Source organism: Nerophis ophidion, linkage group LG10 (genome assembly GCF_033978795.1).
Source record: "Nerophis ophidion isolate RoL-2023_Sa linkage group LG10, RoL_Noph_v1.0, whole genome shotgun sequence".
Lineage (NCBI taxonomy): Eukaryota > Metazoa > Chordata > Actinopteri > Syngnathiformes > Syngnathidae > Nerophis > Nerophis ophidion.
Genome location: NC_084620.1, coordinates 59979955 through 60003182, shown reverse-complemented (window position 1 = coordinate 60003182; position 23228 = coordinate 59979955). Strand labels below are relative to the sequence as shown.

The 23228-nt window shown below is 34.4% G+C and overlaps 1 protein-coding gene and 1 long non-coding RNA gene across 2 annotated transcripts; one reads left to right on the top strand and one right to left on the bottom strand.

Annotated features, from left to right (window-relative positions):
• Positions 1-205: 205 nt before the first annotated feature.
• LOC133561086 (tetraspanin-8-like) lies at positions 206-22726 on the top strand. The gene is made up of 9 exons (XM_061914298.1): positions 206-439; positions 2846-2911; positions 7904-8017; positions 8092-8166; positions 8231-8329; positions 8939-9025; positions 19718-19777; positions 19842-19925; positions 22111-22726. Exons 1-9 carry the CDS (start codon positions 359-361, stop codon positions 22213-22215), a joined length of 771 nt encoding a protein of 256 aa, XP_061770282.1. The 5' UTR covers positions 206-358; the 3' UTR covers positions 22216-22726.
• On the bottom strand, positions 6429-17230 carry LOC133561090 (uncharacterized). The gene is made up of 4 exons (XR_009808575.1): positions 17080-17230; positions 12743-12808; positions 8181-8308; positions 6429-8081 (listed from the first exon to the last, which is right to left on the bottom strand). It is a non-coding gene; the product is annotated as an uncharacterized LOC133561090 (long non-coding RNA).
• Positions 22727-23228: the final 502 nt, after the last annotated feature.

The following is a 23228-nucleotide window of genomic DNA, read 5'->3' as shown; positions in this document are numbered from 1 at the left end:
CACGGTTCTCTTGCCATCCATTCATAAATTGCAAAAAGATGCTCCTTTTTTTTTTGTCCGAAACCATCAAGAATATGCCCTTCCTTTCATCACTTCGTCGTCCTTGATAACATTTACCAACAATTCGCGTTTCTTTTAACAACCATCCTTGATGTCCGGGAATTCCGAGTGTCCCTCAAGGCAACACGGTCCTCTTGCCAGCCAACGCAGTGACGTCACACTCGGATGCCGTTACATCCTTCAATATCATCACACACACTCACACACTCACACACACATTTGGTTGGTGTGGCGCCTTCCCTCTTCTCTCCAGCATCTTGTCTTCTCCTCGTCGAAGCTGGGGGTCTGCGGCGGCGACATGCAGCGGAACACCGTGGTCGTGGTGGCGGACAAGACCAGCCTAAAGAGGCCGTTTATATTCGCCTGTGTGGTCAACATGGTAGGTGCTGAGATGAAGATGGTAGGTGCTGGGATGGACGCAAGTTGTGCAAACAGGCCTTTAGGCGCCTTTGCCGTGTTTGTCGTGTTGCTTTTAGCGGGACTACACTGTAATGCACATTGAACGCAGCATCCTGCGTGACGTCACAGGATAAGGGCGTGGCCAGCCAGCATCATATACCACAGCGTTTGTCAACCTTTTTTGAGCCAAGGCACATTTTTTTTGCGTTGGAAAATCCCAGAGGCACATCATCAGCATTAATCACTAAAAAACAAAACTTAGTCGATAGTAAAAAGTCGTCGTCGCAATTGTCGGATGTGACTTTAAAGCCCGTAAGGACCAGATGAGTCGCCCGCTGGCCTGTTCTAAAAATAGCTCAAATAGCAGCACTTACCAGTGAGCTGCCTCTATTTTTTAAATGTTATTTATTTACTAGCAAGCTGGTCTCGCTTTGCTCGACATTTTTAATTCTAAGAGAGACAAAACTCAAATAGAATTTGAAAATCCAAGAAAATATTCACTTGTTTAAATAAATTCATTTATTTTTTTTACTTTGCTTCTTATAACTTTCAGAAAGACAATTTTAGAGAAAAATACAACCTTAAAAAGGATTTTAGGATTTTTAAACACATATACCTTGTTACTTTTTAAATTCCTTCCTCTTCTTTCTGACAATTTAAATACATTTTCAAGTCAATTAATATTTTTATTATATTGTAAAGAATAATAAATACATTTTAATTTAATTCTTCATTTTAGCTTCTGTTTTTTTCGATGAAGAATATTTGTGAAATATTTCTTCAAACTTATGATTAAAATAAAAAAATATATATTCTGGCAAATCTAAAAAATCTTTAGAATCAAATTTAAATCTTATTTCAAAGTATTTTGAATTTCTTTTAAAATTTTTGTTCTGGAAAATGTAGAAGAAATAATGATTTGTCTTTGTTAGAAATATAGCTTGGTCCAATTTGTTATATATTCTAACAAAGTGCAGATTGGATTTTAACCTATTTAAAACATGTCATCAAAATTCTAAAATTAATCTTAAATCAGTAAAATTTACTAATGATGTTCCATAAATTATTGTTTTAATTTTTTCAAAAAGATTTGAATTAGCTAGTTTTTCTCTTCAAATTTTTGGGTTGAATTTTTAATTTTAAAGAGTCGAAATTGAAGATAAACTATGTTTCAAAATTTAATTTTCATTTTTTTCGTGTTTTCTCCTCTTTTAAACCGTTCATTTAAGTGTTTGTTTTTTTTATAATTTATTCTCTACAAAAAACCTTCCGTAAAAGGAACAAAAAGGTACGACGGAATGACAGACAGAAATACCCATTTTTTCATATATATATAGATTTATTTATTAAAGGTAAATTGAGCAAATTGGCTATTTCTGGCAATTTATTTAAGTGTGTATCAAACTGGTAGCCCTTGGCATTAATCAGTACCCAAGAAGTAGCTCTTGGTTTCTAAAAGGTTGCTGACCCCTGCTTTAAAGCACAAGTAAGCATGCATCACTATAGCTCTTGTCTCAAAGTAGGTGTACTGTCACCTCCAGTCTCATCACACCTTGACATATTTTGAGTTTTTTGCTGTTTTCCTGTGTTTAGTAGTTGATTTCTTGTCTTGCGCTCCTATTTTGGTGGCTTATTCTCTTTTTCTGGTATTTTCCTGTAGCAGTTTCATGTCTTCCTTTGAGCGATATTTCCCACATCCACTTTGTTTTAGAAATCAAGAATATTTTGGTCGCTTTTATCCTTCTTTGTGGGGACATTGTTGAGTGTCATGTCATGTCAGGATGTACATTGTGGTTTGTCTTTGCTCCACAGTAAGTCTTTGCTGTCGTACAGCATTTATTTTTGTTTACTTTGTAGCCAGTTCAGTTTTAGTTTTGTTCCGCATAACCATCCCTAAGCTTCAATGCCTTTTCCTAAGGGAATTCACCTTTTGTTTATTTTTGGTTTAAACATTAGACACAATTTTACCTGCACCCTGCCTCCCACTGTTTCCGACATCTACAAAGCAATTAGCTACCGGCTGCCACCTACTGATATGGAAGAGTATTACACGATTACTCTGGCGATTTCTAGACAATACAGACACTCCCCAATGGCACATTATTTGCGGATTGTAATTACTGGTTTGCGTAAAATATTTTTAATCAAAATAGGTGAAATTAGATAATTGCCAAATAGGTGAAATTAGATAATTGCCCATAAAATATTTTTAACCCAAAATAGGTGAAAATTAGATAATCTCCCACAGCACACCAGACTATATCTCAAGGCACACTGGTGTGCCGCGGCACAGTGGTTGAAAAACCCTGTTCTAAGGTGATGGTGCGGACTTGCGAAAGTGTTGTTTTTCTAAAGCGTTACTTTGGTTGTTTGTCTCCTCTTTTAGGCGCCGTGTTTCATCATGTTGACCATGACAGCGGCCGCCCATCGGGACCTCTTGCAAGCGGGCCAGGTAGGACTTTCATCAACGGCAAAAATACAAACCGCGTTTCCATATGAGTTGGGAAATTGGGTTAGATGTAAATATAAACAGAATACAATGATTTGCAAATCCTTTTCAACCCATATTCAATTGAATATGCTACAAAGACAACATATTTGATGTTCAAACTCATAAACGTGACAAAGAAGTTGGGAAAGGTGGCAATAAATACTGATAAAGTTGAGGAATGCTCATCAAACACTTATTTGTAACATCCCACAGGTGTGCAGGCTAATTGGGAACAGGTGGGTGTCATGATTGGCTATAAAAACAGCTTCAATGAAATGCTAAGTAATTCACAAACAAGGATGGGGTGAGGGTCACCAATTTGTAAACAAATTGTCGAACAGTTTTAGAACAACATTTCTCAACGAGCTATTGCAAGAAATTTAGGGATTTTACCATCTACGGTCCGTAAAATCATCAAAAAGTTCAGAGAATCTGGAGAAATCAGTGCACCTAAGCGATGATATTACGGACTTTTGATCCCTCAGGCGGTACTGCATCAAAGGATATCACCACATGGGCTCAGGAACACTTCATAAAACCACTGTCAGTAACTACAGTTGGTCGCTACATCTGTAAGTGCAAGTTAAAACTCTACTATGGAAAGCAAAACCTATTTATCAACAACACCAAGGAACGCCGCTTGTTTCGCTGGGCCCGAGCTCATCTAAGATGGACTGATGCAAAGTGGAAAAGTGTTCCGTGGTCTGACGAGTCCACATTTCAAATTATATTTGGAAACAGAGGACGTGGTGTTCTCCGGAACAAAGAGGAAAATAACCATCTGGATTGTCATAGGCGCAAAGTTGAAAAGCCAGCATGTGTGATGGTATGGGGGTGCATTAGTGCCCAAGGCATGGGTAACTTACACATCTGTGAAGGCACCATTAATGCTGAAAGGTACATACAGGTTTTGGAGCAACATATGTTGTCATCCAAGCAACGTTATCATGGACGCCCCTGCTTATTTCAGCAAGACAATGCCAAGCCACGTGTTACAACAGCGTCGCTTCGTAAAAAAAAAGTGCGGGTACTTTCCTGGCCCGCCTGCAGTCCAGACCTGTCTCCCATGGAAAATGTGTGGCGCATTATGAAGCGTAAAATACGACAGCGAAGACCCCGGACTGTTGAAGGTCTGAAGCTCTACATAAAACAAGAATGGGAAAGAATTCCACTTTCAAAGCTTCAACAATTAGTTTCCTCAGTTCCCAAACATTTATTGAGTGTTGTTAAAAGAAAAGGTGATGTAACACAGTGGTGAACATGCTCTTTCCCAACTACTTTGGCACGTGTTGCAGCCATGAAATTCTAAGTTAATTATTATTTGCACAAAAAAATTATTTTTATCAGTTTGAACCTCAAATATGTTGTCTTTGTAGCATATTCAACTGAATATGGCTTGAAAAGGATTTGCAAATCATTGTATTCTGTTTATATTTACATCTAACACAATTTCCCAACTCATATGGAAACGGGGTTTGTAGGAGTGCAAGTCTATGAAGACTAAACCAGTGGTTCTCTATCTCTGACTTATTTGAAACCAAGTTCCACATCAGAAAACACTTGGCTCAAGAAAAAATTCAAGTATTTCTTTAAAAAAAAAAAAAAAAATACATATATATATAGCTAGAATTCACTGAAAGTCAAGTATTTCTCTCTCTCTCTCTCTCTCTCTCTCTCTCTATATATAACAAATACTTGACTTGGTGAATTCTAGGTGTAAATATACTCCTCCCCTCTTAAACACGCCCCCGCCCCACCTCTGGCCACGCCCCACACACACTGAAATTGGATGTCTCAAGGTTAAATGGTAAATGGGTTGTACTTGTATAGCGCTTTTCTACATTCAAGGTACTCAAAGCGCTTTGACACTACTTCCACATTTACCCATTCACACACACATTCACACACTGATGGAGGGAGCTGCCATGCAAGGCCCTAACCAGCACCCATCAGGAGCAAGGGTGAAGTGTCTTGCTCAAGGACACAACGGGCGTGACGAGGTTGGTAGAAGGTGGGGATTGAACCAGGAACCCTCCCAACTGCACCACGCCGTTGGCAAGTATGACCCCTTGGGTGGTGAGGGGAGCAGTGAGCAGCAGCGGTGGCTGCCCCCCGGAATCTTTTTGGGTGATTTAACCCCCAATTTCAACCCTTGATGCTGAGTTTCAAGCAGGGAGGTAATGTGTCCTTTTTTTATAGTCTTTGGTATGACTCGGTCCGGATTTAAACTCACAACCTACCCACCTCAGGGCGGACATTCTAACCCAGGGGTCCCCCAAACTACGGCTTGCCAGCGTCCAAAATCCAGCCCGCGGGAAGTCCTTAGTTATGGAAAAAATAAAGTAACTATTTTATTTTGTTTTTAATTTAAATTTTTTAAATCTGCCCTTTCAAATCCATTTTAATGTTGTGTCTCCTAGCCGCTCAGGTAAATCATATTGTTGTAAAATGCATTTTCCCATCGATAACGTGACATCATCAGTGGGAAGTGTGCACTCTTGCAGTCAAACTAACATCAGAACTAAACATTAATAAAATCTAATCAAATCGTATATCATTTTAACATTGAATCTTTTATTTTACATGACGGGTTGGGAAATGACCACATTTCAACGGTCAAATCCACGTCACAAGCTGACATTGATTAAACGGCGTCAAAAAGCATGTTTTTTCAATGTTGTATTTGTGTTGTAAAATACTGGTTGGAAAATGACCACATTTCAACGGTCAAACTAACGTCACAACCTGACTTTGAATAAACGTCGCCAAAAAGCAGGTTGTTTCAACGTTGTATTTGTGTTGTAGAATGCTGGTTGGAAAATGACCAAAATTCAACGGTCAAATCAACGTCAGAACCCAAATTGGATTAAATGTTGTCAAAAAAGCACGTTGTTTCAACGTCAGGACCTAATCCAACAAGTTCTTAACGTTGTTTCAATGTCTTGTGCCCGCTGGAGTAGTAGGCCTGAGTATTCATTAAAAACAAGGCAGATGTTTTATTTATTAACAAGTATATTTAACTTTTTTGGCCGTTGTAACACTACTTTGAACAGTAACACTGTGGTTGACGTACCACAGTTTAAGAACCACAGGACTCGAGCTTCTCCCAGTGTGTGTGTGTGTGTGTGTGTGTGTGTGTGTGTGTGTGTCCTTGAGCCAGACAGTGACTTATCTTCACATGGACGCCACTTTACATCTGACCCTCACCTTTGACCCCCTTTACAGCCGTGTGGCATCCTGGTAGTCTTAATTCAAGAATCCTAGCCATGGTCTATATTAGTGCACGTGTCGTATTTAGCAACTACAATGGGTAAAATTCAATGAAATACAAAAATAAACACACGTAGAAGAAGAGTAGGATAGTGATAGTACAAACCCTGTTTCCATATGAGTTGGGAAATTGTGTCAGATGTAAATATAAACAGAATACAATGATTTGCAAAACCTTTTCAAGCCATATTCAGTTGAATATGCTACAAAGACAACATATTTGATGTTCAAACTCATGAACTTTATTTTTTTGGGCAAATAATAATTTACTTAGAATTTCATGGCTGCAACACATGCCAAAGTAGTTGGGAAAGGGCATGTTCACCACTGTGTTACATCACCTTTTCTTTTAACAACACTCAATAAACGTTTGGGAACTGAGGAAACTAATTGTTGAAGCTTTGAAAGTGGAATTCTTTCCCATTCTTGTTTTATGTAGAGCTTCAGTCCTTCAACAGTCCGGGGTCTCCGCTGTCCTATTTTACGCTTCATAATGCACCACACATTTTCAATGGGAGACAGGTCTGGACTGCAGGCGGGCCAGGAAAGTACCCACACTCTTTTTTTAACGAAGCCACGCTTTTGTAACACGTGCTGAATGTAGCTTGGCATTGTCTTGCTGAAATAAGCAGGGGCGTCCATGAAAAAGACGGCGCTTAGATGGCAGCATATGTTGTTCCAAAACCTGTATGTACATTAATGGTGCCTTCACAGATGTGTAAGTTACCCATGCCTTGGGCACTAATGCACCCCCATACCATCACACATGCTGGCTTTTACACTTTGCGTCGATAACAGTCTGGATGGTTCGCTTCCCCTTTGGTCCGGATGGCACAATGTCGAATATTTCCAAAAACAATTTGAAATGTGGACTTGTCAGACCACAGAACACTTTTCCACTTTGGATCAGTCCATCGTAGATGATTTCGGGCCCAGAGAAGCCGGCGGCGTTTCTGGATGTTGTTGATAAATGGCTTTCGCTTTGCATAGTAGAGCTTTAACTTGCACTTACAGATGTAGCGACAAACTGTATTTAGTGACAATGGTTTTCTGAAGTGTTCCTGAGCCCATGTGGTGATATCCTTTAGAGATTGATGTCTGTTTTGATACAGTGCCATCTGACGAATCGAAATTCACGGTCATTCAATGTTGGTTTCCCGCCATGCCGCTTACGTGGAGTGATTTTTCCAGATTCTCTGAACCTTTTGATGATATTATGGAGCGTAGGTGTTGAAATCCCTAAATTTCTTCCAATTGCACTTTGAGAAAGGTTGTTCTTAAACTGTTTGACTATTTGCTCACGCAGTTGTGGACAAAGGGGTGTACCTCGCCCCATCCTTTCTTGTGAAAGACTGAGCATTTTTTTGGGAAGCTGTTTTTATAGCCAATCATGGCACCCACCTGTTCCCAATTCGCCTGCAAACCTGTGGGATGTTCCAAATAAGTGTTTGATGAGCATTCCTCAACTTTATCAGTATTTATTGCCACCTTTTCCAACTTTTTTGTCACGTTTATGAGTTTGAACATCAAATATGTTGTCTTTGTAGCATATTCAACTGAATATGGGTTGAAAAGGATTTGCAAATCATTGTATTCTGTTTATATTTACATCTAACACAATTTCCCAACTCATATGGAAACAGGGTTTGTATTTAGGAGGATAAAAGGTGTGTGTTTCCTCAGCTGGTGTCCAATACGTCGGTGGTGATTCTCTACATCCTGGAGACGTCCTGCCTGCTTCTGTCCCTGCTCGGCGTGTACGGAGCCTTCCGGGGGAAGAGGTGGTGTTTGATCCTGGTAACTCATGTCCCGCCTGCCTCACAGTCTGCAACACAAGCGTGCAACAACCCGGGTGTCTCTGCTGTGTACAGTTTGCAGCCGGGATGGCGGCGGCCAGTCAGACCATCATCGTGAAAACAGCCCTGAGTTACCAGGATATTTACGAGGTGTGCATCCTCACCGTGGCGTCTGCTCCTTTCAAGGTCGTGGGAAATACGCTTTTGTTTTCAGACAGGAGTGGCGAGAGAGGAGACCAAGTTGTTGTCCATGATGCCGCTGAGTGCGCCCAGCAAGGTCAACAGGACCTTACTTCACAGTATTCAAGCACATGTGAGCACTATACATACATACATATATACATATATATATATATTAGGGATATATTAGGCCTTTAAACAAAACATGCATTCCAAAAAAAAATAAAGTGCTTTAAAGTGGATAAACACACAACAAATGAATTATTGTCCTTTTGGCAAAAGTCTGCTTAGCCACAGTAGATATGCTAATAATGTAAACAGAAGGCTCAAGTAAATCTCAATTAAGTGTGTGCTTGTAACCTCATACACTTATACAGGTAGCCTACACAACAGGCTAATAATGTAAACAGAGGCCCCACTAAATCTCAATAAGTGTGTGCTTGTAACCTCATACACTTATACAGGTACACAACATATCCCAACGTCACTGCACGTTGGTTGATTGCGTCACCGCGTCAAAAAATTGCGTCACACGCCACTATTCGGCCTTGTTTTTAACTCATTCCACCGAAGGCTGAATGTGGCTTTTTTTGCCATATTTGGCCGAATATATTCGGTTACCGATTAATCGGTGCATCCCTAATATATACATAAATATATATATATATATACTGAATATATCCACATTGAACACGTAATATAAATACTTGGAGTGTTTGCTGATTGTGTGATGGTTCTGTAGTTTAAGTGCTGCGGACTCATTGAAGGCTACAAAGACTGGGGGGCCTCCATTCCTGCATCTTGTCATTGTCAGTCGCCGGGTAAATGTGTGAGTATGTCTTTGGAATACTTTTAAGTTTGCTCAAATAAAATAAAATGAAAAAAAAAATGTATATATATATATATATATATATATATATATATGTGTATATATATATATATATATATATATATATATATATGTCCAGAGGTGGGTAGAGTAGCCAGAAATTGTACTCAAGTAAGAGTACAGTTACTTTAGAGATGTATTACTCAAGTAAAAGTAAGGAGTAGTCACCCAAATATTTACTTGAGTAAAAGTAAAAAGTATGTTGTGAAAAAACTACTCAAGTACTGAGTAACTGATGAGTAACCTGTTTCTTTAATGATTACGGCAACAAATAATGCACAAAAACATAAAAATAGCAATGAGCAAATTCAGAGCCAGGAATATCTCTTAAGCAACTAAAACAATAATATATATTAAATAATAATACATTAAAATAAAAAAAAATTAAGGCAAATTGAGCCACAATAACTTAACAGCACCATAGGCTCAGTAGGCATTCATCGATTGATTGATTGATTGAAACTTGTATTAGTAGATTGCAGTACAGTACATATTCCGTACAATTGACCACTAAATGGTAACACCCCAATAAGTTTTTCAACTTGTTTATCAATTACTTAATAAATGACCAAGTCGAGGTGATCTACCTCGTATATACACACACACACATATCATTTATACACACACATATCATATATATATATATATATATATATATATATATATATATATATGTATATATATATAAATACATTTATATATGTAGTATATAATTTATATGTATTTATTTTGCCGTTTTTGTTTACATGTTGAAGGTGTTTTAATGAATATACATGCATGTTTAACATATAGATTCCTATCTTTCATGAAGACAAGAATATAAGTTGGTGTATTACCTGATTCTGATGACTTGCATTGATTGGAATCAGACAGTATAGTGCTGATAACGTCCCAGTTTTCAAATGGAGGAGAAAAATAAGTTTTTCTTTTCTGTCTAATACCACATGAAAGTCGTTGGTTTTTGGCATTTTATTTGTCCAGCTTCCATATTCGTTTTTATACACTTTACAAGAAATACATTGGCGGCAAACTCCATAGCTTGCTAGCTTGTTTGCTCTGGCTTTCGGAGACTCTTATTTTGTTAACGTAGGCGCGATGGAGCGGCGCTTTTATTGTGAAGACAGGAACTGTGCGATCAGTCTTTAGGCTTTTGACGGGAAGTACGGTTGAAATAAAAAGTGTCTTTTATACTTTACACTTTTGATTGATTGGTTGAAACTTTTATAAGTAGATTGCACAGTACAGTACATATTCTGTACAATTGACCACTAAATGGTAACACCCCAATACGTTTTTTAACTTGTCGGGTCATGTGACCGCCTGGCTCTGTTTGATTGGTGCAACGTCACCATTGACTGCATTTGATTGGTGAAACGCAGGCATGCGTATCCTACTTTGAATGCGTGTCTGACAAAACCAAAACAAACAAAGCGTGCATTAACAGATCGATAAAAAAAAAAAGTAGCGAGTAGCGTGCTGAATGTAGATAAATGGAGCGGAGTAAAATTAGCGTTTCTTCTCTATAAATATACTCAAGTAAAAGTAAAAGTATGTTGCATTAAAACTACTCTTAGAAGTACAATTTATCCCAAAAGTTACTCAAGTAGATGTAACAAAGTAAATGTAGCGCGTTACTACCCACCTCTGTATATATATATAAAATATATATATTTATATATATGTGTTTTTTTTTATTCATATACTTTAATGTTTTTAAATTAGGTAGGTACTAAAACGATGTAAGAAAACAATTATTACTTTTTAATTGTTTTGTTCTACTTTTAATAAATGAAATTGTTTATTGTCCTTTTTTTAGACTTTAAAAAAAGATTAAAATGAGTAACAAACAATTTTTTAAAAATATACAATGTATAGTAATTTTTTTTGTGCGGGTTTTACTTTAGATTAGTGTAGCTTTTTTCACAATTTCTAAAACTAAATTAAAAAAAAAAGTTATTTGCCTCATTCAGTTAAAAGACAGCAACAAAGGGCATGTTTAATGTTTATTTCAATATGTTTATTCTGAAAACGGAAAATTAAGCATTTTTTTTTTCAATTCAGTGTTATTGTAATTGTTTTTTAAAAAAAATCTTATTTTAGCTTTTTTTTAAGCATTTGTAAAACCAAATAAAAACAATAACTGCTTTGTATACTTAAAAAAAAAAAAACACACACAAGCCAAGTTTTATTTTTATTCAAATAAGTTTTAAATTTTTTTTTGTAAAGAAACAAAAAAAAGAAAATGTATGACTAAGTATTATATATATATATATATATATATATATATATATATATATATATATATATATATATATATATATATATATATATATATGTCAGTGTTATGGTAATTGTTTTTCTTAAAGATTATTTTGCCTTTCTAAAAATAAATAAAAACAGTCGCTGCCTCGTTTAATTGAAGAAAACAGGAACTAACGCCAAGTATTATTTTTATTGAAATATGTTTATTCGAATAAAAATAAAAAAATCATGACTAAGTAATGGTTTTTATTACAAATTCAGTAAATGATGTGACCTATACAGTAAATTAACTACCTATTCATGTAAACTGTATTGATATGTATTTATTTATTCTTTTATTTATTGTTGTTATGTTTGAATTCGAAAAAGGAAATGAACAATTGCGTTAAAATTATTTCCAGGCAGGAAAGGAGTAGGAATAAATAAACTCTGCTTCTTCTTACAAGTCAGAATGTGAAAGTGTGAACATGTAACTGTAAACATGTTCAAAATATCACTACTTTGTTATTTTACTTTATTACTTGTTTCTTGTTGTTGTTTTGTTTTGGGTTTCTTTATGTTCTCGTTTTTTTTTTTTTTACATTTACAAAATAAATATTTTCAGTTATTTCCAATATATTTTCAAAATAATACAGTATTATATTATATATATATATATATATATATTTAAATATTTTTAAAAGTAAATAAAAACATCAGCTGCTCTGTTTATTTAAAATAAAAAAACACAAGCTAAGTATTTTTAATTAAATATGTCTGTTAATGTTTTTTAATCTAAATAAAAAAATTAACAGCTGTTTTTAATTGAAAAAAGGAAGAAACACCAAACATTATCATTTTTTTTAATCTAATATATCTCGCCCCAAAAATAAAAGCATGAATAATGTTATCTTAAATGTCAACATATTTATTTTGCTATTTTAAAGCCTTGTCTATAATTAAATATATTCAAAGTTCTAAACATTAAAAACTTTAAAAAGTAAATGAAACATGTGCTTTGTTTGGAAAAGAGATAATCTATTACATTATTGACTAAAAACATTAACCACTCACTATACAAAAAATATAATTTATTTATTTAAAAAAACAGTAAAAGTCATTATTTTTGTGTTTTGAAATAAAATAATTAAAAATAGAGAAATTAATTAAAAACAAAAACTATTAAATATAGTAATTAAAAGTAAGTAAACACATTAGCTGCCTAAAAAAATATATATTTAAAAGATCATATAAATCAACCAAAAATGTAATAAATAGAAAACCAAGGAACTCTCTTGTTTTAAAAAGATTAAAAGAAGTCTTAACTAAACCTTTTTCACATTCAAAGTCCTTTTTTGTAGTCCAAAAACTTGCAGCAAAAGTAAGAAAGCAATCTAAAAGATTGATTGTACTTACCACCACCAGTCTGTGTTGTCCTTGTACGCCAGAGGTGTCCAAACTTTTTCCTCTGAGGGCCGCACTCTGAAAAATCAAAGCAGGCGGGGGCCAAGTTGATATTTTTTCATTTTCAAAACCAATACAATATACACTTTTCTGTTTTAATTGTTGGGGCTCCCTCAAGTTAGGTCTTAAGCACCCAGAATGGTTTCAGTCTTAAACAAGGTTCAAAATAAGTATTATATATATATTTTTTTTTTCATAAAACCCTTGAATCGCTAATTTTACTTCATTATTTTTATTACTTTTTACGAGCTTTTTGTCGAAACCCTATTTTTTGAGGCAAAATACACAATAGTTTTCCCAAAAAGATTTTCAAAGTGAAATATTTAATGTGAAGTTATTGGATCCCTAAATAGGTCAATAATTCATAGCAAAATTGATTTGAATTTATTATTATTTTTTCCTTTTTTTCAATTTTTTTAGCAAAGACAGTTATTAAATTCCACTAAAATCCTTAGGGATCCAAAAAGGTCATGCTTTTTTTTTTTTTTTATTCAACACTTACATCTCGATATCAGCTTCAGATAATATATTGTAATTGGTTTAGTATTTTTATAATAACAATCAATAGGATAATTAGTATAATAAGTAATAGTATAATTAGTATGGAATTTATTTTTTCTAATTTTCATATGTTTTTTGTATTTATGTCCTTTTCGTCCTTAAATCAATCAATAATTTATAGCAACATTGATTTTTATCCATTATTATTTTTTGAGAAATTATTTAAAAAATGATGTTATTAGAGTCAACAATGCAACTTTTTCTTGTTGCATTTCACCAATTTGCTCTTTTATTCCACTTTTTGTTGTTTAAAAAAGTATTTTTAGAATGATGTTCTGCGGGCCGGTAAAACATTAGCTGGGGGCCACAAATGGCCCCCGGGCCACACTTTGGACAAACATTACAACATTTAAAAGCCACATTTTAGCTGAAAGAGAAGATAAAACTCCAGCAGCCACTTCCTGTTTGCTTTCTTCTTCTCTGACTACAACGTCGGCCTTCTTTAAAACCGCGCCCTCTGGTGGCCGCTGCCGGGTTATGACAGCAGAAAATATGTTGCATTATTTTAATGTTTTTAAATAAAATAACTATTAGAGAAATTAATTAAAAACAAATACTATTAAATTTAGTAATTAAAAACTAAGTAAACACATTAGCTGCCTTAAAAAAATATATATTTACAAGATCATATAAATCAACCAATAATGTAGTAAATAGAAAAACAAGGAACTGTCTTGTTTTAAAAAGATTAAAAGAAGTCTTAACTCAGGGGTGTCCAAAGTGTGGCCCCCAGCTAATGTTCTACCAGCCCGCAGCACATCATTCTAAAAATACTAAAATATATATATTTTTTTAAACAATAAAAAGTGGAATAAAAGAGCAAATTGGTGAAATGCAACAAGAAAAAGTTGCATTGTTGACTCTAATAACATCATTTTTTAAATAAGTTCTCAAAAAATAATAATGAATAAAAATCAATGTTGCTATAAATTATTGATTGGTTTAAGGACAAAAAGGACATAAATACAACAAACATAAAAACATGAAAAATATGAAAATTAGAAAAAAAAAATTCCATACTGATTATATAATTATACTAATTAGACCCGCTCGACATCCATTGCTTTCGGTCCCCTAGAGAGGGGGGGTTGCCCACATCTGAGGTCCTCTCCAAGGTTTCTCATAGTCAGCATTGTCACTGGCGTCCCACTGGATGTGAATTCTCCCTGCCCACTGGGTGTGAGTTTTCCTTGCCCTTTTGTGGGTTCTTCCGAGGATGTTGTAGTCGTAATGATTTGTGCAGTCCTTTGAGACATTTGTGATTTGGGGCTATATAAATAAACATTGATTGATTGATTGATAATTATCCTATTGATTGTTATTATAAATATACTAAACCAATTACAATATATTATCTGAAGCTGATATAGAGATGCAAGTGTTGAATGAAAAATAAAAATTTTTTAAAAAGCATTACTTTTTATGAGTGGCGCACTTTTGGATCCCTAAGCACTTTAGTGGAATTTAATAACTGTCTTTGTAAAAATAATTAAAAATGAATTTTTTTAACGGCCCCACGGCTCATTTTAAGAATACAATTGAAAAAAATTAAAAACAGAAAAAGTGATATAAAAGAGCAAACAGGTGAAATGTAACAAGAAAATGTTGCAATGTTTACTCTAATAACACAAAGTTGCCATGCAGGCTGTTTCTTTCTTTAAAAAATAATAATGAATCAAAATCAATGTCATTAGGAATTATTGACCTATTCAAGGCTTCAATTACGTCACATTAAATATTCCACTTTGAAATGTTTTTTGGGGAAAATGTTGCATATTTTGTGTTTTCCATATAAAAAACTGAGCTGTTTTTTTTTTTCAAGAAGGGCCTAAAACATACAAACAAAAAATGTAAACAACAATAAAACTTAAAATTGACGGATATATCTGAAGTTGCTCTCAAGATTCTTGTGCTAAAAGTAAACAGTAAAAAATGTAAAATTTATTTTTTAACACTTTAATGAGTAGGACACTTTTGGATCCCCAATTATTTTAGTTTGATTTGTTTTTAAGTGTCCTTGCTCCAAAAATAATAACGAATCATAATCCAAAATTAAAGCTCCAATTATTATATAATCTCAAATATTCCACCTTAAAGTTATTGGGTGAAAATATTGCATATTTTGTGTTTTTTCCATTTTTTTTTTCCTAATGTTGATCTAAATCAGGGGTCTGCAACCTTTTTGAAAGCAAGAGCTACTTCTTGGGTACTGATTAATGCAAAGGGCTACCAGTTTGATACACACTTAAATAAATTGCCAGAAATGGCCAATTTGCTCAATTTACCTTTAATAAATACATCTATATATTAAAAAAAAGGGTATTTCTGTCCGTCATTCCGTCGTATATTTTTTTCCCTTTTACGGAAGGTTTTTTGTAGAGAATAAATGATAAAAAAAAACAATTAATTGAACGGTTTAAAAGAGGAGAAAACACAAAAAAAATTACATTTTGGAACAGTTTATCTTCAATTTTGACTCTTTAAAATAAAAAATATGAAGAGAAAAACTAGCTAATTCAAATCTTTTTGAAAAAAATAAAAAAATAATTTATGGAACATCATTAGTAAGTTTTCCTAATTAAGATTAATTTTAGAATTTTGATGACATGTTTTAAATAGGTTAAAATCCAATCTGCACTTTGTTAAAATATATAACAAATTGGACCAAACTATATTTCTAACAAAGACAAATCATTATTTCTTCTAGATTTTCCAGAACAAAAATTTTGAAAGAAATTCAAAAGACTTTGAAATAAGATTTAAATTTGATTTTACAGATTTTCTAGATTTGCCAGAATATTTTTTTTAAATTTGAATCATAATAAGTTTGAAGAAATATTTCACAAATATTCTTCGTCGAAAAAACAGAAGCTAAAATGAAGAATTAAATTAAAATGTATTTATTATTTTTTACAATAATGAACAAAAATACTTGAACATTGATTTAAATTGTCAGGAAAGAAGAGGAAGGAATTTAAACGGTAAAAAGGTATATGTGTTTAAAAATCCCCAAATCCTTTTTAAGGCTGTATTTTTTCTCTAAAATTGTCTTTCTGAAAGTTATAAGAAGCAAAGTAAAAAAAAAAAAAAGAATTTATTTAAACAAGTGAAGACCAAGTCTTTCAAATATTTTCTTGAATTTTCAAATTTTATTTGAGTTTTGTTCTCTTGGAATCAAAAATATCGAGCAAAGCGAGACCAGCTTGCTAGTAAATAAATACAATTTAAAAAATAGAGGCAGCTCACTGGTAAGTGCTGCTATTTGAGCTATTTTTAGAACAGGGGGCGACTCATCTGGTCCTTACGGGCACCAAGTTGGTGACCCCTGCTTTAAAGTCACATCCAACAATTGCGACGACGACTTTTTGCTGTCGACTGAGTTTTGTTGGTGATCCCTGACCTAGAGATTTAAAACTTGCATAATAATGAAAATAATAATACTGAATAATGACACATTTTTAATTTTTTTTGGACCAGAACACTTTGGGGTCGCCGGGATCATAAGTGAATGGAGGCCTAAATGTATATTTTTATACATATATTGCATTGTTTTTTAAAATAAAAATATGAAGCACCGCTTGCTTTGATCTTTCAGTCTGCGGCCCTCAGTGGAAAAAGTTTGGACACCCCTATCTTAACTAAACCTTTTTCACATTCAAAGTCCTTTTTGTAGTCTAAAACCTTGCTCCAAAAGTAACAAAGCTATCCAAAACATTGATTGTACTTACCACCAGTCTGTCTTGTCCTTTATGCAAAGATTACAACATTTATAAGCCACATTTTAGCTGAAAAAGAAGAAAAATTCAAGTAGCCACTTCCTGTTTGCTTTCTTCTTCTCTGACTACAACGTCGGCCTTCTTTAAAACCGCGCCCTCTGATGGCCGCTGCTGGGTAGTGACAACAGAAAATATGTTGCATTATTTCAATGTTTTTAAATAAAAATGTTATGACTAAAGCAATTAATTTAAAATATACTATAAAATGTAGTAATTAAAAACTAAGTAAACACATCATCATCATGTATTTGTATTCCTTTCATGAACATGCATATAAACAAGCCAGGTACAATTAACACTTTTATTGTTTTTTTGTTTCGTATACATTTCCATGATCAGAAAGGAGCAGATGGAAGACTAATATTCTTATATTTACCTGCCCCCTTTTTAACACAAATTATTTTAGATGACTTTATAACTGTTCCCTCCACCAACATATTTTTTTAAATTTCCTTTAAACATTTTCACAATGACACGTCCAATCTAAAGCAAAATGCAGTTCGATATAATTCCAGTTTTCTCTTTTTATAACTCTTTTTAAATTCAAAGATATTCTTACAGCTTTTTAAGTCTGTTAAAAGCAGGGGTCACCAACACGGTGCCCGCGGGCACCAGGTCGCCCGTAAGGACCAGATGAGTCGCCCCCTGGCCTGTTCTAAAAATAGCTCAAATAGCAGCACTTACCAGTTAGCTGCCTCTATTTTTTAAATTGTATTTATTTACTAGCAAGCTGGTCTCGCTTTGCTCGACATTTTTAATTCTAAGAGAGACAAAACTCAAATAGAATTTGAAAATCCAAGAAAATATTTGAATACATAAATTCATTTAGTTTTTGACTTTGCTTCTTATAACTTTCAGAAAGACAATTATAGAGAAGAAATACAACCTTAAAAATGATTCTAGGATTTTTAAACACATATACCTTTTTGCCGTTTAAATTCCTTCCTCTTCTTTCCTGACAATTTAAATCAATGTTCAAGTGAATTTATTTTTTTTATTGTAAAGAATAATAAATACATTTTAATTTAATTCTTCATTTTAGCTTCTGTTTTTTCGACAAAGAATATTTGTGAAATATTTCTTCAAACTTATTATGATTAAAATTCCCCAAAAATATTCTGGCAAATCTACAAAATCAGTAGAATCAAATTTAAATCTTATTTCAAAGTCTTTTGAATTTATTTTAACATTTTTGTTCTGGAAAATCTAGAAGAAATAACGATTTGTCTTTGTTAGAAATATAGTTTGGTCCAATTTGTTATATATTCTAACAAAGTGCAGATTGGATTTTAACCTATTTAAAACATGTCTAATGATGTTCCATAAATTCCTTTTTTAATTTTTTTCAAAAAGATTCAAATTAGCTAGTTTTTCTCTTCATATTTTTCAGTTGAATTTTGAATTTTAAAGAGTCGAAATTGAAGATAAACTGTTTCAAAATATAATTTTCATTTTTTTCATGTTTTCTCCTCTTTTAAACCGTTTTGTTAAGTGATTGTTTCTTCATTTATTCTCTACAAAAAACCTTCCATAAAAGGAATAAAAATGTACGACGGAATGACAGACAGAAATACCAATTTTTTTAAATATATATATAGATTTATTTATTAAAGGTAAATTGTACAAATTGGCTATTTCTGGCAATTCATTTAAGTGTGTATCAAACTGGTAGCCCTTGGCAATAATCAAAAAGGTTGGTGACCCCTGCTTTAGAGAATTCCATGCTTTCACAGCAACAACAGACAAGCACGTTTGTTTCAAATTTTGTTGGCACTCTTGGATGTTTAAAGTCATATCAATCAATCAATCAATGTTTACTTATACAGCCCTAAATCACTAGTGTCTCAAAGGGCTGCACAAACCACTACGACATCCTCGGTAGGCCCACATAAGGGCAAGGAAAACTCTTATGCTCTTCTCATCTTCAGATGTGAACATAAATACATTTTGTATGTCTTCGGAATGACTTTATTTCTCACTTTGAACATCATTAATAGAGTATTCAATTCTACAAAGTCTTTTAGTTTTAGTAATGCTGACCTAATGAAGAGTGGATTTGTGTGGTCTCTAAATCCTACTTTGAAAATATACAGCAGAAAATATGTTGCATTATTTCAATGTTTTTAAATTAAATTTTTATAATTAGAGAAATTAATTTTAAAAAATACTATTAAAATTAGTAATTAAAAACTAAGTAAACACATCATCATCATTTATTTGTATTCCTTTCATGAACATGCATATAAACAAGCCAGGTACAATTAACACTTTCATTGTTTTTTTGTTTCTTATACATTTCCATGATCAGAAAGGAGCAGATGGAAGAATAATATTCTTAAATTTATCTGCCCTCTTTTTAACACAAATTATTTTAGATGACTTTATAACTTTATAACTCTTTTCTGTGGAAGAAATAAAGGCATTATGTTGCTATGATATGTATTTCCCCATATTTCTGCATAATAATTGAAATAAAGTAAAATAATTGAGCAATATAACATTGTCATTGTGTTATATGGACAACTAGGCCTTCTTTAAAACCTCGCCCTCTGGTGGCCGCTGCCAGTACTGACAGTCTTCTCCTTATTAGATCCGACTGCGAGGCAGCGCCACCTTGGGGGCTCCAAAGAACCAATATGTTTATCAGGAGGTACAAAACACACTTTGAGAGACAAAAATGGAATTATTTATCCCACTAAAGCTTTCATCCGCAGGCATGCCTCCCTATTTATATCTCTGCACTCAAGCGAGGATTCTCACTGGAAATGGGCATCAAATTTGGAAGCGGCATTTTTTGGGTATGTTGGGTTTTTTTTAAAGTAATGAACATAATGAACTTTTTTGAGAAATTATTGTTTTTAAAGGCCTACTGAAATGCAATTTTCTCATCTAAACAGGGATAGCATGATAATACTTGATCATTTCGCCATATTGCCATATTTTTGCTGACAGGATTTAGTAGAGAACATCAATGATAAAGTTTGCAACTTTTGGTTGCTAATAAAAAAGCCTGGCCTGTACCGGAAGTAGCAGACGATGTGCGCGTGACGTCACGGGTTGTGGAGCTCCTCACATATGAACATTGTTTACAATCATGGCCACCAGTAGCTAGAGCGAATCGTACAGAGAAAGCGACGATTTCCCCCATTAATTTGAGCGAAGATGAAAGATTTGTGGATGAGGAAAGTGAGAGTGAAGGACGAAAAACTTTTTGGAGCAATTTTGGGTATGTGTTCATTGTTTTTAAAGGCCTACTGAAATGAGATGTTCCTATTCAAACAGGGATAGCAGGTACATTCTATGTGTCATATTTGCAACTTTTGGTCGCTAATAAAAAAAGCCTTGCCTGTACCGTAAGTAGCAGACGATGTGCGCGTGACGTCACGGGTTGTGGAGCTCCTCACATATGAACATTTGTTTACAATCACGGCCACCAGCAGCTAGAGTGAATCGTACCGAGAAAGCGACGATTTCCCCCATTAATTTGAGCGAAGATGAAAGATTCGTGGATGAGGAAAGTGAGAGTGAAGGACTAGAAGAAAAAAAAAAGACAAGGTCTGTGGGAGCGATTCAGATGTTATTAGACACATTTACTAGGATAATTATGGAAAATCCCTTATCTGCTTATTGTGTTACTAGTTGTGGTGGGCGTGGCCTGCGCACCTGCAGGGAAGCGGAGTGTGGCAAAGGTTGGCGACAGGTGAGCGGATGACACAGCTGAAAGTGGTCATCTAATCACCTGTCGTTCTGTTAAAAGGCAGCAGTCTGAAAGGACAAGGGGTTGCAGAACAGACGGCAAAAGGGACAGAGACAATTGCCGAGAAACACGCAAAGGACATTGTGCTAAAGCAGATGAAAGACAGCTTTGTTGAAAAATAAAAGAAGAGTCAAACCTGATTAGCGATGTCTGTCCTCCATGACCCACGCAACCCACAAGATGAGGCCAGGAAGCCTTCCACACTAGTGTTTTAGTGAGATTATATAGACATACATGAAAGTCGCAGGGGTGTGGTGACCGCCAGTGTCTCTGAGGGAAGCCATGGAGGAGCCAATAAAAAGCCGCTGCCTCTTTGACAGCTGCAGGAGGAACGACACGAGCTCTGCTCATGTCTACGGTAAGAGCCAACTTATTACCACAATTGTGGTGGTGACATGTGGTAGGGAACCATGTTCGCTTGACCGCTCTGTTCCATAGTAGAGCTTCACAACAAACAAAGAAACACCAGCGGTGTTTGTGTTGCTACAGCCCGGCTGCAATACATCTTTCTTCTTTGACGTCTCCATTATTAATTGAACGAATTGCAAAAGATTCAGCAACACAGATGTCCAGAATACTGTGTAAGTATGCGATAAAAACCGACAACTTTTAGCCGTGATTGGTGCTGGGAGAACATGTCCGCTACCACCAGTGAACCATGCGCACGTGTCATCATTCCACAATGTTTTCAACAGGATACCTCGCTGGAAATTTAAAATTGTAATTTAGCAATTTAGTAAACTAAAAAGGCCGTATTGGCATGTGTTGCAATGTTAATATTTCATCATTGATATATAAACTATCAGACTGCGTGGTGGCTAGTAGTGGCTTTCAGTAGGCCTTTTAAATCCAACTTTAAAAAGGAATTAATTTGGACTTTTCGCCCCCTCAGGCTGTTTTAATGCTCATGTCTACGGTAAGAGCCGACTTATTACCACAATTGTGGTAGTGACATGTGGTAGGGAACCATGTTCGCTTGACCGCTCTGTTCCATAGTAAAGCTTCACAACAAACAAAGAAACACCGGCGGTGTTTGTGTTGCTACAGCCCGGCTGCAATACATCTTTCTTCTTTGATGTCTCCATTATTAATTGAACAAATTGCAAAAGATCCAGGAACACAGATGTCCAGAATACTGTGGAATTATGCAATAAAAACAGTGGCTTTCAGTAGGCCTTTAAAATCCAACTTTAAAAGGAATTAATTTGGACTTTCCGCCCCCTCAGGCTGTTTTAATGGTGATGAGCCTGAAGCTGATGGTGCAGATGAAGCGCAAACAGGAGTTCACGGCGCTGCTGCAGTCCAATCGATACGTGCCCGGCGCCTTCTAGTGCTCACCTCAACCTCACACCTAGAACTTGCACACAAACAAACACATTATGCTGTAATGATTACCGTAATAACCTGGCTAGCTGCTAGTAAGCGTCACGCTATTCGATACACGTACAAACCACGCATGTAATCCCAGGGCCTGCTTACCTGAGCTGCTCAGGTGAGATCCATGCACACACCTGCAAAGTCTCCAGTGAGCATTTGATTATTTTTTTTTTTACCACTTGAACTTGGATTGGAGAATACTCATATAATGTAACCGACTTCTTATGTATGTACGTTATGAAAGGCTGTTTAATAATCATAACAAAACCATTTTAAAAGGCTAAAGACTGCGAATGTAAAACGCTTTCTATACTTTCGTGCATTTTGTTTTTGTATTATTTCAAATACGTGTGCACTTTATGATGTATATTCTTCATGCATATACACAGTTTTTTTAAGTATGTCAAATCACATAATGTATTAAGTAATGTAATATAAATGATTGTAAATAACAAAAATAAATAATGTGATAATTGTTCTATTGTTGCTTTTTTTTTTTTTTTTACACAGGTTTTTAATACATTTGTCTGCTAATTTTTGGGTTACCACAAAAAATAAAAATGCTTTTTTTTTTTAATTAGTACTAATAAATATTTTAAAATAATAGCAAAATGTTTGTAAATTGACAAAAATGTGGTGTCAAAACAAATCTGAATGTAATTTGGATTACGTTTAAGAAAGTATATTTAAAACTCTTTAAATGTTATAACCCTAATTATATATATATAAAAATATTTGAAAAACTGATAAAATATCAACAAAATATATATTTTTTAAATGTATTATTCCAATATAACGTGTTGTTTTTAAACCAATGGGACACTTAGGACTAGCACTGGACAAAAGTATTGGGACACTTACGACTAACGCTAGGCAAAAGTATTGGGACCCTTCGGACTAACAGCAGACAATGACAATGTGAAATGGAATTAATTCTTTTTTTGTCCTCAAAATTCTACACACAATA

Excerpts from the sequence above, each read along its gene's own strand:
- LOC133561086 (XM_061914298.1), top strand. The coding sequence starts at position 359 with ATGCAGCGGAACACCGTGGTCGTGGTGGCGGACAAGACCAGCCTAAAG. Across the intron at positions 2,912-7,903 it reads ACCTCTTGCAAGCGGGCCAG|CTGGTGTCCAATACGTCGGT; the intron begins GTAGGACTTTCA and ends GTGTTTCCTCAG. Across the intron at positions 8,167-8,230 it reads GTTACCAGGATATTTACGAG|ACAGGAGTGGCGAGAGAGGA; the intron begins GTGTGCATCCTC and ends TTTTGTTTTCAG.